The 15,660-nt window shown below is 40.5% G+C and overlaps 1 protein-coding gene across 2 annotated transcripts; it reads left to right on the top strand.

Annotated features, from left to right (window-relative positions):
* Positions 1 to 1,657: 1,657 nt before the first annotated feature.
* On the top strand, positions 1,658 to 13,911 carry avpr2aa (arginine vasopressin receptor 2a, duplicate a). Of its 2 annotated transcripts, XM_030733946.1 has the most exons (7): positions 1,658 to 1,979; positions 2,872 to 2,941; positions 7,803 to 8,182; positions 9,439 to 9,684; positions 9,890 to 10,036; positions 11,058 to 11,616; positions 12,660 to 12,859. In XM_030733946.1, the coding sequence occupies exons 3-7, from the start codon at positions 7,805 to 7,807 to the stop codon at positions 12,857 to 12,859; spliced, it is 1,530 nt and encodes a 509-aa protein (XP_030589806.1). In that variant the 5' UTR covers positions 1,658 to 1,979; positions 2,872 to 2,941; positions 7,803 to 7,804. The 2 variants fall into 2 exon arrangements, with proteins under 2 accessions (XP_030589806.1, XP_030589807.1); XM_030733947.1 differs by lacking the exons at positions 1,658 to 1,979; positions 2,872 to 2,941 and having other exon boundaries at positions 7,805 to 8,182; positions 12,660 to 13,911.
* The last annotated feature ends 1,749 nt before the right edge of the window (positions 13,912 to 15,660 follow it).

The raw sequence follows: 15,660 nt of genomic DNA on the forward strand, positions 1-15,660 counted from the left end.
TTTGGGCTGGTCATGCAGAAAGTAACCCATTAGTGTACCATGCCTGTGCTTGGATCTGAGCATGTGTGTTTGTGTGTGTGTTTTCACAAGGGCTGCAGAATGGGAAAAATATATTTGCAAAATGTCAGCGCACTACAGCTTTTCTTGTTAACTTCAGAGGAAGTTGCAATTTACATGTCAAAAATAAATTTGAGAAGATCATTTTGCTGTTTGGACTCTAAGTATCTATTTAAAGTTTGTGCAATAATATTTGTGCTGGTGTGAATTTATGAATTCACTCATTGTGTACACACCTTTGAGTGTTTGCATGCAGGCCAACAATAATTTCCTTACCAACATGTGCAAGTGTGTGTGTGTGAGCATGAGAAGGAGAGAGCCTTGAAATTAAAATTGAAAGATGGCATTTTAGCATTTTGGTATTTTGGATTTGTTTCTTTGTTCCAGCCCTCTGTGTGTGCCAAAGGCGGGGCTTGCAGTTAGCTTAGCTGACTCCGGCCGTGTCCTTCAGCAACAAAGGGGAGAGCTTTGAATAAAAACAGAAGCGGCATGTATCAATGACTACACAAGCAATAAATCATTACAGAGAGGGGTGGTACCCCTCTGTCTTCCCATCTCTATTTGTCTCTGTCACAAACACACCTGAACACAGTTTTGTCTGTGTGCGTGTGTGCGTGTGTGTGTGTGTGTGTGTGTGTGTGTGTGTGTGTGTGTGTGTGTGTGTGTGTGTGTCACTGTCCATGTCTCTCTCTCTTTCTGATTGTTTTTTGAAACAGTATTGATAAAGTTGGATAAGACTGATATAAATTCATTATATAGCGTACAACATATGTGTGTGTGTGTGTGTGGTTCTGTATTTTGGTGTGCACATGCGCATGTTGTGTGTCTTTTCATTATTTACTGTCCCTCAGACTGTTGGATATTTATATATCTTGGCCGTAAGGATATGCTTTGTCTCCTGAGAGCATTCCTGACTTCAGGTGATTAAGCTCTTTGAAATGTGTTCTGCACTGTAGGAGGAAGTGTATCTCTACCTCTGAGGGGAGATGTTCTGCCAATTCATAATATGTTTTCTAGCAAAACCTCATCAACAACATTTGGCTGTTTTGGCTCGTAGTTTTCTCTCTCCAGGAATTCAAATATGTTTCTAAGACACTGTGCTGTTTTCTCTGATTTATGTTTGGACAGTAAGTATTGTTGTGAGACCGGACAGAGCAAATGTGAGAGCGAGCAGTTCGTCCAAGCTTCAGCTGAGATAGGGGAACTCTTGACTTGACTCAGCTCTTGGGTGTCCAGGGAGCTGGATTTAGGGATATCATAAACAGCTGAATATTCTCTTTTGGATGTTAATTATCAGTCGGTATCTCCTTTAGACTGTGTACTTCATGTAAAGACTGATGGTTGTTTGTGCCAGAGGCTTATGATGAGTGGGCCCCCATACTTCACTATCATGTAGTGGATGGATGACAAAACTGCTCTCTCTCTCTCTCTCTCTCTCTCTCTCTCTCTCTCTCTCTCTTGCACCACTCCTGGTTGCAGGCTCCACCCTCAGTCCTGGCGGACAAGCTGGTTGACCTAGGAGGAGGAGGAGATAGCTGTGCAGGGAGGGGGAGGTAGGGACGGACTGAGATCAAATTCATTTCTGCTGGTGGAGGCACAGCAGATTGCAAAAGCATTAACCTGACGCAAAAGGAGCCAGGACACACATGGCTATCAAATGGATTACTCTAATAAAATGAACTACAAATGAACACAGCGAGGACAGTACATTCAGCAGCCAAAGGACTAGCAGAGATCTCTTTAAAGAACTTTTTGTTAACACTGACCAAATTTTTTTTTACTCTGATGAAGACACATTGATCTTTTTTCTGTGCTGTCTAAATCATTCAGCTGAGGCTGAATGGCGAGTCATGGACTGAGAAGAAATATTTTGGGTAAAATTTAGCTTCATATAGTACAAATGCACCACTGAAGACAAACAAGTAAGTACTTGATTGAGTCTGCAGTGATTGTTTGATTTGATGACTAAAGATATACAATATATTTTTGACATTAAATATATACCAATGGAAATTATTCAAATCACTATTCAACAGTAATTGCACTCTATTGACTGAAAAACTTTGCAGCGGGACTTTAAAATTGTTCTCATTGTATTCCACGAATTTGTTTGCAGACCAATCTAGGTCATGCCTTTGTATGGCTACAGTATCTCATGTATGCAAGAGACACAAATATGCCATCAAAGCTCAGTATGTGGAATTTTAATAAATAGGCTTAGTTTTCATCAGTTTCTTTTATATTCTTATCAAGTCATGTTGTCCTCATTATAATAAATAATCATGTTACTTTCACATTTTAAACTAAATAAAACATATTTCCTAAAAATCTTAATTAAAGAAATGAGAATTATGTCTCTCTCTCTCTCTCTCTTTTTTTAATACAAAAAATTAACAAAACAAACATATTTTATAAACAGTTTTTCAAAAGTGCACTTATGACTTAAGTAAATTATTATGTTCATTAAACATAATCTTCATATTAAACAAAATTATTCCAAATGATGGAATGCCATAATCAATCAGACTGATTTTCCAGATAACAGAAATAAAGGTTTTTATCAAATAATTGTAACTGAGGTATTTCCCAGACCTAATTTCAGCATGTCATTTCTCTTAACATGCAGCATGTATGTTATTGTGCTTGATTAGCTGTAATTCATTGCAGAGTTTAATGGAAATTGCATGTGGTCCTGTTAGTTTTTCCAGGGCTTGAAGAAGCTCAGGGGACGTGTCAGACCTTTAATGTGATCTCCTCTTGCCTGTAATGTTAATGGGCTGTAATGGTGACGGCTTTTAACGCTCTGTCCCACAGCCACAAAGGCAGGAGCAAAACCAAGAGAAAAGGACACGCATGAGAATGCTTACCATGCACTGACAACAAGGTAAGAGATGACTGAGGCATATGTTCTCCCCTTGGGTTGCTCCTCTTTTTTTTGAGTGTGTGTGTTTGCATGAGGTTTTTGTGCACATGTGAAACCTGCCCATATTTTTAAAGGAAAATCTAAGGACTGTAGATTAACAAAAGATTTGTAGCCTTGGGCTGTGAGTGGATAGTTATTGATTTATTGCCTGACAAAACCTATTATCATGTGGGTAAATTTCCTCTTAACAGTGAAGAAATAATCAAAGATTGTTTGGTTTTTTTTAATAAATCAAACAACAATTTCCACACTTAAAAAAAAACTTTCTTGCCTGTCAATTAAATCAACAAATTGCTTTTTGATTATTATTGAGAGCAGGAAGCTCTTTTTATCAACCCATGCCATTAAAAATGGGTTTTCCCCCATTAATCACAAAGTTTTCTTTTTTCCTCTCTGACAAAAAGTATTATATGCACAGAATGACGTCCTTAATTGTAGCCTCCATCAGCAAAAACAAAACAAAAAAATCATCATCGCAGTTATTTTCACAGTCCATTTATTTTGGTCTCTAGCAGGGAAATAATTTAGCTTTGTTCATTTCATCATGTTGTGCAGTTCTGACCAAATCAACTCCAGGCCTGTTTTAGCTGATGTGGTAACCCTGTAGCCCACTTTCCAATCTTCAGGGGGAATACTCTGAATTTTTTATCAGTTGTGTGATCTGAAAAAGGTCCCATTTTGACTGTGGGCGCTTGCTTGTTGGTAGTGTACTGGTTAATGATACATAACAAGAAAAACAGTCTGTGGTCTAGTGAATGGGCTTTATCAGTAATGATAAGGGGACTTGGACCTTCTACATCATCAACCCTTGTGAGTTCTGTCTACTGACCCGCGCTGAATTGATATAAAGTGACTGTAATGTTTGTGTATAACAGCTAAAGTAGGAACACGGCACAAAACGTCTGAAATGCAGGCTAGCAATAACTGTATCACTGTGTGTAATGAGGTGTGATACTGCATAGTTATCATTTAATTGGTTATTTGGGGTGAGGACAGTAAAAGAACAGTTTGTGTTATTGTTCATATGAGCTGCCATAAGTGGTGGAGCGCAAATCTGAGTGACACGTACTCAACGAGAGAACCCTGAATCTGATTTTTAATGAGTACCGCAGGTTCCTCTACAAACTGAACTGCATGAATATACACAGACTATCCTCCTGTCATTGAACTGACTCATTCAGAAGGTGAATTAATGCTGCATGTGAGGGTGCAAGCGGGGATCTAATTTACAGATATGTGGGGCTTAAGGAGGAGAACGTGGCCGTGTCTGCCTCGTCATGCAGATGAAATGCCACACAGCCTAGTCTGTGACACTACATGATTCATTCTTGTTGTGTATGCCGTATCATGCCACACTGAGAAAAAACAGAGGCACACCAAAGATAAATATGTGACACGCTGTCATCATGCTTGCTTTATTAGTTTCAGTTGACTTGGATGCAGATTGGGCCAGACCTTTATAATCCTCTTTCCTGCTGCCAAAGTCAATTAATGGGGATGGTGATTAAAACAGAGCAAAAACAATAAACAATTCAGGAGCAGTTTCCTCTGCAGGAAACTGCAGAGGAAACTGCTTCCTCATTTGTCTGTGATCACAGGTGGCGGATTGGTTAGGAAGGAATCAGAGAATTGGAGTGGGTGGATGAAAGTCTAGAGAGTGTAATGGGTGGGGTGGGGGGTAGAAGAGAGGAAGTAGACTGGGTAGAAGGAGAAATTAGCCACAGGTTGTCTGAGATTACACTAGGGTGGTAATGAGAACAGAGAGGTCCTCATTAATCAGACTGGGTCAACTTGGTCAGAGGAAACTAATCCTGGGACTGACAAGACAAGCAGAGAGGTGACAGCGCTTTCGTTATGTTTGGATTATTGCACCAAGTGAATAAGCACCTCCTTCAAGGTGTCTAATGGGTGAAGCCTTTCCTTTGCATGGTTGAGCCTGTTTGTTTTGCATCCTTTTTTCTTTTCTTTTTTTTTTTTTAAACTTAAAACTAAATTAAAATAAAGCACAACAAATCTTGCTTCATTCATTTAAATGCATTTTAGTGACACCTGGAATATTGACAAAATATCACCATAATGATTTTATCTCATCCCAAAACATGCTTCTATAAGACATTTTTTCCTTAACACACCTCAGGAGAAGTTTAAAAATACTTTGTCCCAAACAGATGGTATTTAGATCTTGGCATAGCTTGAACATGCCGTAGTTTGTAAACCAAAACATGTGTGAACAGCTGAAAATTATGACACAGATGTTGGTGAAAGACGTGAGTGGATGCTATCTATAATACATTTTTGTGCACGTTAACTACATGTTCCTTTCTACCCCGAGGCTCTGTGAGCATGAATCCAGCGTCTATGAAAGCAATACAGCATGGAGAGATTGTGAAAATGCCGATTTGCCTCTGGAGAGGAAAGCAAGGGAGGAATTGACTCCCTCATCAATCAGAGTGAAAGCATACTTTTACTAGTACACAAAGAATAATTTGTACTTTGTGTTAAGTCAGTCAGACAGATGGAAATAATGGGGTATGCTTGGAATACATTAAACTACATCCAGCACAGTTTTGCAGACATTATTTATCTTCAACATGCAGCTTCAGTTTAAGAAATTTCTTGATATGATAGAGAACACTTCTGGCACAGGTTTTAGGCTATGCATGGGTCTCCTGTAGCTGAGCTTGAGCAATTTGAGGACAATTCACTATGATTTCTTGGACATGCAAGCAATGCATATGAGCCTTGAGCACATTGTGTCCTTTGGGGTTTAGGCAAACAGAGGATTCAGATTTTCCCAGAATAATGGCATAAATATGATGGCAAAAATCTGTGAAGAAAGAAATGCAGCACATACTTTTCAGTGAAATAAGTCTTGGCCCTTCTTATCAGTTTTAATCCTTTTATTTGATTTTATTAAGTACAGTTTAAGGATTTAATTGAGCATTACAGCAGGTATTGTAGCCACTCCCTACCTTGCACCTTCTTTGCACTGAAGCATACTTGAAAAAGGACTCCACATCAGAAATGAGCCAAATGAAAAAATATACATAATGAGATTATGTTGGGGGGGTGCAGCAGCACAAAGAATCTTCTCATAAATTGTACTGTAATTACAGACAGGGGCACACGGCTGCTCAGAACCCAACAAAAAGAGGCCCAGAGATTCCTTGCTGAAAAAAGGCCCTTGTTGTCTGCACTTTTAATTAACAGCGATTTAAAGAAACAATTATTGTTGCTCCATTTGATCCTTTGACCTTCCCTCTAATACAACCTTGCAGATATAGAGGAATGTTAATTTAAGAAAATGATTGATTTGGTTTGAATATTTATGGCAGTCTTGTGTTTGCCTCATGTGGCACCAGGGATTCACTCAAATCATAAGAGTTAGTGGTCTGTTTTCTGAGAAATGATCCCGCTGAGATACTCTTCTTTTCACCCACAGCTCTACCTTTGTGCTGGGCAGAGAAGTCATCCAGGCCAGGCCTGTCATGCATTCATCTGATTACATTCCTCTGGCAAAGCCAGCATGTAAAACTTGACAGTATGTTCAGCTGTGTTATCTCATGCACCCAGCAGTGAGTACACTATTACTGGCAAATTGGTCATTAGGTAGTGACATAATAGTGAGAACAACCCATGTTAGTCACACTCAATTGCTCAATATTGTCACAACAGTTTTCCTCCTGTTTTTAAGCATGGAAAATCTCCAAGCACCCACATCCAACCACTTCACTGCCCATTAGTCAAAATAATACTTCAACATGGTGTCAATCAACACTCCGAGAAAACTAGAAATGCATATCTCTCTTTGGAGCTATATTTGGCCACTCATCTTCTCTTATCAAATCATCCTCCTTCAAAAATCAATTCTTTTACCTTTTCTGTTCAGTTTGTTCTACTTTCTCCTCACCGCCTGTATCGCTCTTCTTCATTTTTTTTCCCCTCCTCACAGACGCTATTCTACATGCCGTTTATTTGACCAAGGCTGCCCTCAGCATCCCATGACTCTGTTTCTTAAATTGTCATCTAATTCCTATCAACTTTCTGTCCTTTTCAGCCATTTATTTATAAGCAAAGAAAAATAAACGTAAAATTAATTTAGATCGAGAGGGAGAAGAGAAAAGAATGCTTGGATGCATGAGAGAAAGCTGGAGAGAAGGGAACAAAAACAGGGGGAAAACAGGAATGTACGAGGGTAAGCATGGGATGAGAATGATTATGAGAGGGGACGTGAAGGAATAAGGGTGGTGGGATAGAAGGGAAAGCTGTCAAATCAACCTTGAGAAAGTATTAGAAAGAAAATAAACCAAACCGGACTTGCGTCAGATAGAATGGGAAGCTTTGGGAGATGGACAAACAGACAGAAAAATGATTAAAAATCTCAGACATAATTATAGTCACATGATTGGCAGAGTGTCTGGCTCTCGTTACTTTCAGTCAAATTTTATGAGGTTACCCAACAGGAGCTATTTGTAGTACATGATGTGTAATTGTTACTGATGATCCAACAACAAAGAGTTCCAGTGATTTATGTCTGCATCAGCTTACATACAGAGCCTGTGAGTGTTTTGTTTTGGATTCTGAGCAGTACTGCAAGGAAAAATGGCAGAAAAAGGAAGAAGATGCACAGATGTAATAATTCACAACAATTTCATTGTCTGTTGATAAAAATTGGCACTTGGCAAAATCTGCGCGTGGACAGTCATGCAGCCCTGCAGCAAATTGACTCCTGCAGACCATATTGTGAAGCGTACTGTTTATATAAACCATAAACAATAGATTTTATTGGCTTTCCCAAATTAACACTTTGTTTGTCTTCCAGGAATGGAAAGCATCAGTGTGGAAATGGACTGGGATGGGTTAGGCCTCTCCTCTCTGGGCCCCACAGGAAGAAACAACTTCTCTTCCTCGTTTATTTCTGAACTGAACTCATTTAACACTTCTCACAGTGGGGGATCCTTCTTTGGCATCTTTCCCGAGAATGGCTCCAATAGCACACCTCGCACCCTTCCCCAGCCCAGGGTGAGGGATATGGGTCTGGCTCGGGTTGAGATTGCAGTACTTGCGTTGGTGCTGGCTCTTACCACCTTGGGGAACAGCTTTGTGCTGTGGGTGCTTCTGAGGCGGAGGAAGCACAATGCGCCGATGCACATATTCATGGTCAACCTGTGTGTGGCTGACCTGGTGGTGGCTTTCTTTCAGGTCAGTTCATGGGGTTTCCTCAAAGCCTCACAGGAACGTGAAAATAAAATCTGCCAGCTGCTCTCTCAGTTTAGTTAAAATGATTTATCGTGTTTGTTTTTTGGTGCTAGCAAAATTTGCATTTGCAGCATTTTTAACTCATGCATGAAAACTTTAAGTCAAAACAGATTTTAGAAACACTGAATACATATTCACCTTAATAATGATTTTATCTTCCATGATACTAGTACATTTCTTTTTCACCTAACTGGGTTTAGCTAAGTAAGAGTGTGTTATATACTAGCTGGATATTTTGGCAACACTGAACCGCAAAAATACCTGTAATATGAGTACTAATATAAGCCACCTCTCAATTCTTTATACCTTGCTTACATGGAGCCAGACTTTCTTGTAAGTTTTAAAAACAATCTTCTTTCTGAAGGTTTTAAAAGTTTTTCTTTGAACATTAGCTGCTTTTTTAGTCCAATCCTTGCACCTGATCGTAGAAAAACATCTAAAGGCAGCCAACATCCAAATAAAGGCTTTGAATGTCCTTCACAAAGCCTGGAGAACTATTCCTGAAGACAACTTAAAGAAATTAGAAGAAAACGTGCCTTAGAGTTCAGGCTGTGTTGAAGAATAAAGGTGGTCATATCAAATATTGACTTTCAAACTGGTTAGAACTGTATAAACTCTGTTTTTGCCTTCTATACTGCATTTCCACTGCAAAAGGAATCGCTTCACCTATTTCCCATTTTCCCAGCAAAATATGAAGAAATGAGGGGTATATCAAGACTTTTGCACAGTATTGCATATTCCCCTCTTTCTTTCTCGCTGACGTTTCTGCTACTTTTCCACCCTTATCTCTATGACTCAGTTGGAGACACAAATCTCTAAAAATAACAGTCAGATATATAGATTTGGGAAAAAAGGCTCAGCCATTTCTAAACCAGCTGTGCACTGTAATTTATTCAATCAGGAGTAAATAATGTATTTGTTCTGGAAGTACTTTCACGTGTGGACAACCATATTTGGTGTTTACTGAGGTGGAAAAACAGGCTTGGGTCAAAAATCTCCAGTGCCCTTGTCATGGTAATTAAAGATCATGTCATTAAGTGCCATTGTGCGGCTTACTGATGTACTTAAGCTTTTTTCAGATAACAGTCTAGGACACAGAGATAAATTAGGTTTGGGCTGCACAGGCACTACTTGTTGATATGCTGAATATATTAGGAAACACTTATTTTAAAATAACAGCTTTTTATCTGTGTGTGCAGGTTCTTCCCCAGCTAATATGGGATATAACCGAGAGGTTTCAAGGGCCTGACTTTCTGTGCCGGTCCGTTAAGTATTTGCAGATTGTGGGCATGTTTGCTTCCTCCTATATGATAGTTGCCATGACAGTAGACCGGCACCATGCCATCTGCTGCCCGTTACAGGCCTACCGAGGGGGAGCAGTGTCCCGCTGGAACACCCCTGTCATAGTGGCCTGGGGGCTGGCACTAGTCCTCAGTATACCGCAGGTAGGGAGGGTGGAACACACAAGCAAACAAAGCCTTACACACTCATACACAACACAAAAAACTCATGAGCGCTCAGCACGGGCACACACCCTGATTTCTACAGTATAACTCAAGATGTTTGTTTATTTTTAGCTTGATGAGGTCATTGCAGATTATCCCGTGTCTGTGGGTGTGCTGACCACTTTTCTCTTGTTATTTTTGTCAGGTGTTCATCTTCTCTCGCTCAGAAGTGGCTCCCGGAGAGTTCGAGTGCTGGGGTCACTTTGCTGAGCTGTGGGGGCTGAAGGCCTACGTCACCTGGATGACGGTAGCTGTCTTCCTCCTGCCTGCCCTCATCATCACCATCTGTCAGGTAATTCTGGCTGTACTGGCTGCACTAGTAATGTCCACAAAGGCTGTTGACTATAGGATTACATGCTCAGGGCAACATTATCCAGTAATGAGACTCATGGCATGAATGAAATGCTGTTTTGGTTTCAAGGGTGTATTTGGCATGCCTTGTTCAATAACCTGTGGAGGCTGTGGTTGGTGTTATGTCACATCCCTAGGCAGATATGGCATTCTCGGTTGCCTCCTGTCAGTCCTGGTCTATTTAGGGAAAGATATTTCTAGGGTCCAGCTTTTTCCCCTAATTAACACAGCATTTGGAGGTCCACTGCCGAGATGCCTGCCCAGTCTGAGAACGTCCTGCCAGGAAGAGGAATGTACCAGATCTCTGCCAAACATAGAGTTCCGGACCCTTTTACACTATTTTAAATATCAGATTCCAAATCTTGAGGGATATTTAGAAACTTTCTGAAAGAGAGAATGATGTTGTTTCTGCTGAAAGAGGTAATTCGGAAAGTTTCAAGTGACTCAGCCGATTAAATCCCATAAACTGAATGGAACGGTGGATTAACGTGCAGCTTCCAGTTACAGTACATTGTGCCTAAAGCAGATGACAGTAGTAACAAACCTTTAAAAATCAAAGTAAAAATAGCTACAGGAATGAATCGCCTATTAGTATTAGATTTCATATTATTGTTTTAGTTTCTTGGGAGAATCTCACAAATCATTTTAGTGCAGTAAAATTTTATGATAGTTATGCTCTAATAGAGCGAAGGAATCCTGGCGCTAAATAATGTTACATAAAAATGTCTGACACTGGTTTACAGATGATGGTTAAGGCCAACACATACTCGCTTTTTTATTTCAATTTCCTGTCAATGTTGAACAGAACTGCAAACAAGACAGTCTGCACCAAACACAGGCATCTGAATTTGGCACATTACAAGCCATAAAACTTAATCCTCAGGCTCTTTAGGTTGTGAATGACGCAGTGTCTAGTTTACCTCTCACTGAGCTGTCATTTTCACAGTCTTCTTATTTTTCAGATAAGAATCTTCCGCGAGATTCACAATAACATCTACCTGAAGTCAGAGAGGATGGTGATGGCTGAGATGAAGAAAAGTGAAATCCTCTTCCGCTTCCACACCTTTAGGAAGGAGGACGAGCGACCCAGGGAGAGGGGGAGACGGGCGTCTGGAGGAGGGGGCAGAGACGGAAGAGGGGGACAACTCTTAAAGGGTGCAAATAACAACCCTCACAATAACACACATAACAGCCCAGCGGGAGAATGCTATGACTATGTACCACCTGATATTCAGTATAACGGTTGCTGCGGGGAACATGTGACAGCAGCAGCAACAACAACAACACCAGCGCATCAGCAAACAGTAACAGACTGCCAGGAGTCCTACACCAACTCCCCTCGCTGCTCTCTTGATTTTGTTCCCCCTCACCGTCCTGCCACGCCACCTCCAAGTATCACTAAAGCCATGTCAAAAACAGTGAGGATGACCCTAGTCATTGTGCTGGTGTATACTATCTGCTGGTCACCTTTCTTCATTGTCCAGCTGTGGGCAGCCTGGGACCCTGACCCTCCAGACCAAGGTCAGTTACAAAAATACGTTAATGGATGCAACATCCATCTGTGTATGCAATCTACCTCATAAAAGAAGCAAAAGTAAACATCTGTGCGATCAGGTGAATCATTTATGTTGTTTTCCTCAGATGGATTGATCCTCCTTAGCTCATATGATCTATTTAATTGCCCTGATGGAACTAACATACCTGTTTTGCACTCTAGAGAGCAAAAAGCTGATTGATTAGCTCTGGTTTTCAACAACAACCTCTAATCAATGCTTTTGGCCATCCTATTGTGTCCAAATATTAGGCTGCCTCACTCATTATTCTAAGTACAAGCTCCAGCTCACAACAGAGAATGAAATACAAGGTCAAAAACAAGTGTGTGTTTTTTCTGAGCTGAAACTGAAGACAAACACCAGAGGCCAGTAAATAACCTGTTTATATCCCCCCGTAGATTTTGAAACACAGCCAGATGTTGACATTTCATCAACAATGATCTGTGCCAGCAGCTGGCATGCATAGTTAAAATCATAAGCAGGCACAGGGAACAAGCACAAATGCAAACACACACGAGCACAAATGCATATACAAAGTGTACTCACATGCAGCTACAAGTATGATTAGCATACTCACATGAAATAAAAGCCCTCACTGGCAGACAGCTCCACACTCAGCTGATCATTGTCAGCTTTGTTTTCAGTTTGTCTGTTGTTTTCAGTGAAATAAGTGTGTTTAACTTATTACACAATAGACTTATTATTAGAAATCAAAAATATTAAGAAGGAAGTTTGTAAGGTTTTGTTCCTCTGGGATGTTTACAATCAAATTCCTGAACAAAATAGAATATAAACAATAAAAATGAATACTGCTTTATTGCTAAATAGTTACACATATTTATGTTTGTTTCCTAAGGGGAGAGGGAATAATGTGTCCTCATTTTAAGAGGAATGTTTCCTTGTAGCGCAAAGCTTGTACGTTTGAAAATGTGTATTTTTATGCTTATATTGTATTTATCTCTGAATGTGTTTATGTGCTTGTCTTTTTGTGTGTGTGTGTGTTCTCTGCAGGAGTGGCCTTCACTATCCTGATGCTGCTGGCCAGCCTAAACTCGTGCACCAACCCATGGATCTACACAGCTTTCTCCAGCAGCGTGTCTAGAGAGCTGCAAAATCTTCTCCACTGTCGGTCAGGACCTGGACGCCGGGGCTCCCTGCCCGACGACTCTACCACCACACACACATCCACCACCAAGGACAGCCTGTACTGACAAAGACTGATGAGCTGGAGAGTGAGACACGCAGACACATGCTTGAAAGGCATGCATCGGTGCACATGCGCCTATTGCAAGGACATACTCTTGCATACGACTCTGCTGATGCCATCGCCTCCAGCATCACGGCCTGAGAACACACTGCGATGACCTCCACCAGATGTTTTCAGCATAAGGACAGCTGTATTCACAGCAGGACTTTTATTTGTAATCACCTGTCTTATCCGTCTCAGCAGTAGGGACGACTGTCATTGAAGATGTCAGCACCATTCATAATCCAGCCTTTCAGTGCATCTGTGGGGTAAAATGGCCTAGAAAGTGAACACTTTTTCACCTTAGTAGCTGCTGAACAGAACTGTGGACAGTGATTTAAATTTAAAAATCACTCATACCGTGTTCACATACAGCAGAGCAGCAGGAATGCAAGGGGTGGATTGGTGCATTAATGGCACGCCTAGTGTATAAAGCAGCAGACTAAACTATGGGTGTGGAGAAAACCAAGCAGAAGGGAAAGGGAAGAAAGAAGAAGCTCACACAGACAGTACAAGACAACAAGACTGCGGGAAAACAGACAGGAGATGTTATGGATGTTGCAGTAGTGGTCCTGAGAGGGCTGCAGTTGAAATCTAATAATGTGATCAAACTTTGTTATTCCAGAAAAGAAAGAAAGGATTAGAGACGGATGCTTGAGCCTCAGGAGGAATTCAGTTCCTGGTTCCAACAATAGTGATTTGTTAGCAAAATGGACAGAGATTCACTCCCGAGGATGATGCGGCACAGTCAAGCAGATAAAGCTGGTTTTCCATACTCAACTGGGACAAAATAATGTGACTCTGTTTTATACAAACATACCATACGAGGTACATAAAATGACCTTCCTGTCATGCTTTTCTAAAAGTATGAAACAAGGACACAATGCAGAAGACACGGGAAGGATGCAAATGAGAAATATTTATCAGCATTCCATGTACAGTGATCAACAGTGTAAAGTATATTTATTGAAAATGGAAGGCACATAGGCGATAGGAGTTACATTTTGTGTAAAAAAAGAAAAAAAAAAAAAGAAGACAAATTTTAATTATCAGCTGCAATGGTCTGAAGTACAGTATGTAGTTTAAAAAAACAAAACAAAACAAAAACAAGGGGATTCAAACCAAAGATTTTTAAAAGCTTGATTTGAAAGTCTTCTCAGTAGGCACACTTCAACAGATATGCTAGTGTACATCTAGAAAGAATTACTTTTTAAGAAAATACTTCATATGAATAGTGCAAATACTCCAAGTCCAAACCAAGTGCCTGTAATGTCAGGAGACATTTTAGAGGGGCCTCCCTCACTGGATTAATCTGTAAATGATGTCAGCCATGTTATTCTTAGACAGAGCATACTTCCAGAGCAGGGATCAGTGGATATGTTATATCACACCACGAGCCATGTGTTCTTTAATCTCTTTATTTATTTATTGTTGTGTAAATGAAAACATACACACATATATGTATATTTAATATATAAAATTATATAGCATACAGGTATATCATTTCCTGTTTCTGCCTTCCTGGTACAGTTTTTATATTGCATTTTATTCTGTGTAAAGAATAATGTATTATGCCCCCTCGGCTGCATGATATACTAAATATTGTAATGTTATGTTTTTACAATAGCATAATTATATAAGTTACTGTACATACAGGAGATGTGGTAACATTGTGTGTACTGTATTTGGTCGGTCTATCCATTTTCAGATTAGATGATACTGAAAATAATGGTGTTTTTCTTAAATAATGTTCCCCAGTTCAGTGCATCTTTTTTTTTTTTATCGTCAAAGAGCCGTGTTGTTTGAGTCTGCAGGACAATACTGGGATGCTTTCAAGGTATCTCAAGAGTACTCGTCTGGGTCGAAGGAGAAGCCTCACCTTTTCCTCGGCACGGCCGTGGTGTTTGGGTTTTCAGCACGCCACTGCAAATTTGTTCCCCAGACACAAGCCTCCACTTTGATTGTCTGCCAAATGAAACTCTCCAGCAACAATGTCCCGTGTCTCACTTTGTTATATCAGGAAATAGATGAACTTCTCCCAAACCTTCAGGGTGTTCATGTATTTTTCCTCTCCTTAGCAGGAAGTTGAGAGGTCAGAGGATGAGTCGCTCTAAGGGCCAAACTTCAGCCAGTCTTTCAGATCAATGGGAAAGGCCAGACACTCTTCAGCTGTGCATTGTGCTTTCTGTACAGCCATTAGTGAGCATTAAAACAGCTAAATAATGGCTGCACTTCAACTGGATGGCCCCTAAAAATAGACCCATCATCAAAGAGAATTTCCCATAGAGTCAGTTTTGTTTCCAGAGTAGTCCTATAAAAGACCTGGCAGTTCCTATTTTTCATTGTAACAGCCACCACCATCTCTCCCTTGTCAGAGCATATGATAGATGGCCTAACTGGTAGGTCACTGCTGTTTTTGTAATCTTGTAGTGTGTGTGTATTGATGCAGAATGTCCTAATGCTCACGGTTTCCATACAGAAGCACGGGTGATGTCTAAACTCAAGGTCACTTCTTCATTACCGTTAGGGCAGCATTTCCTTCCTGGCGTGTGGCTGCAATGGGGTATAAAAGAAATAAATTACCCCTCAGGGAGCCCGTCACAAGGGCAGGAAAACAGGGCAACTTCCCTCTTTAAATTCAGCCAAGGAGTGCAACCAGTGGCTCTAAAAAATGATGGAGACCCCCAGCCATGACCACAGCTGGTATAAATGAGACACAGAGCCAGAAGTTTTACCATACTGAGCAATGTGCCTGCACTGCTTAAC

Source organism: Archocentrus centrarchus, chromosome 7, assembly GCF_007364275.1.
Source record: "Archocentrus centrarchus isolate MPI-CPG fArcCen1 chromosome 7, fArcCen1, whole genome shotgun sequence".
NCBI lineage: Eukaryota > Metazoa > Chordata > Actinopteri > Cichliformes > Cichlidae > Archocentrus > Archocentrus centrarchus.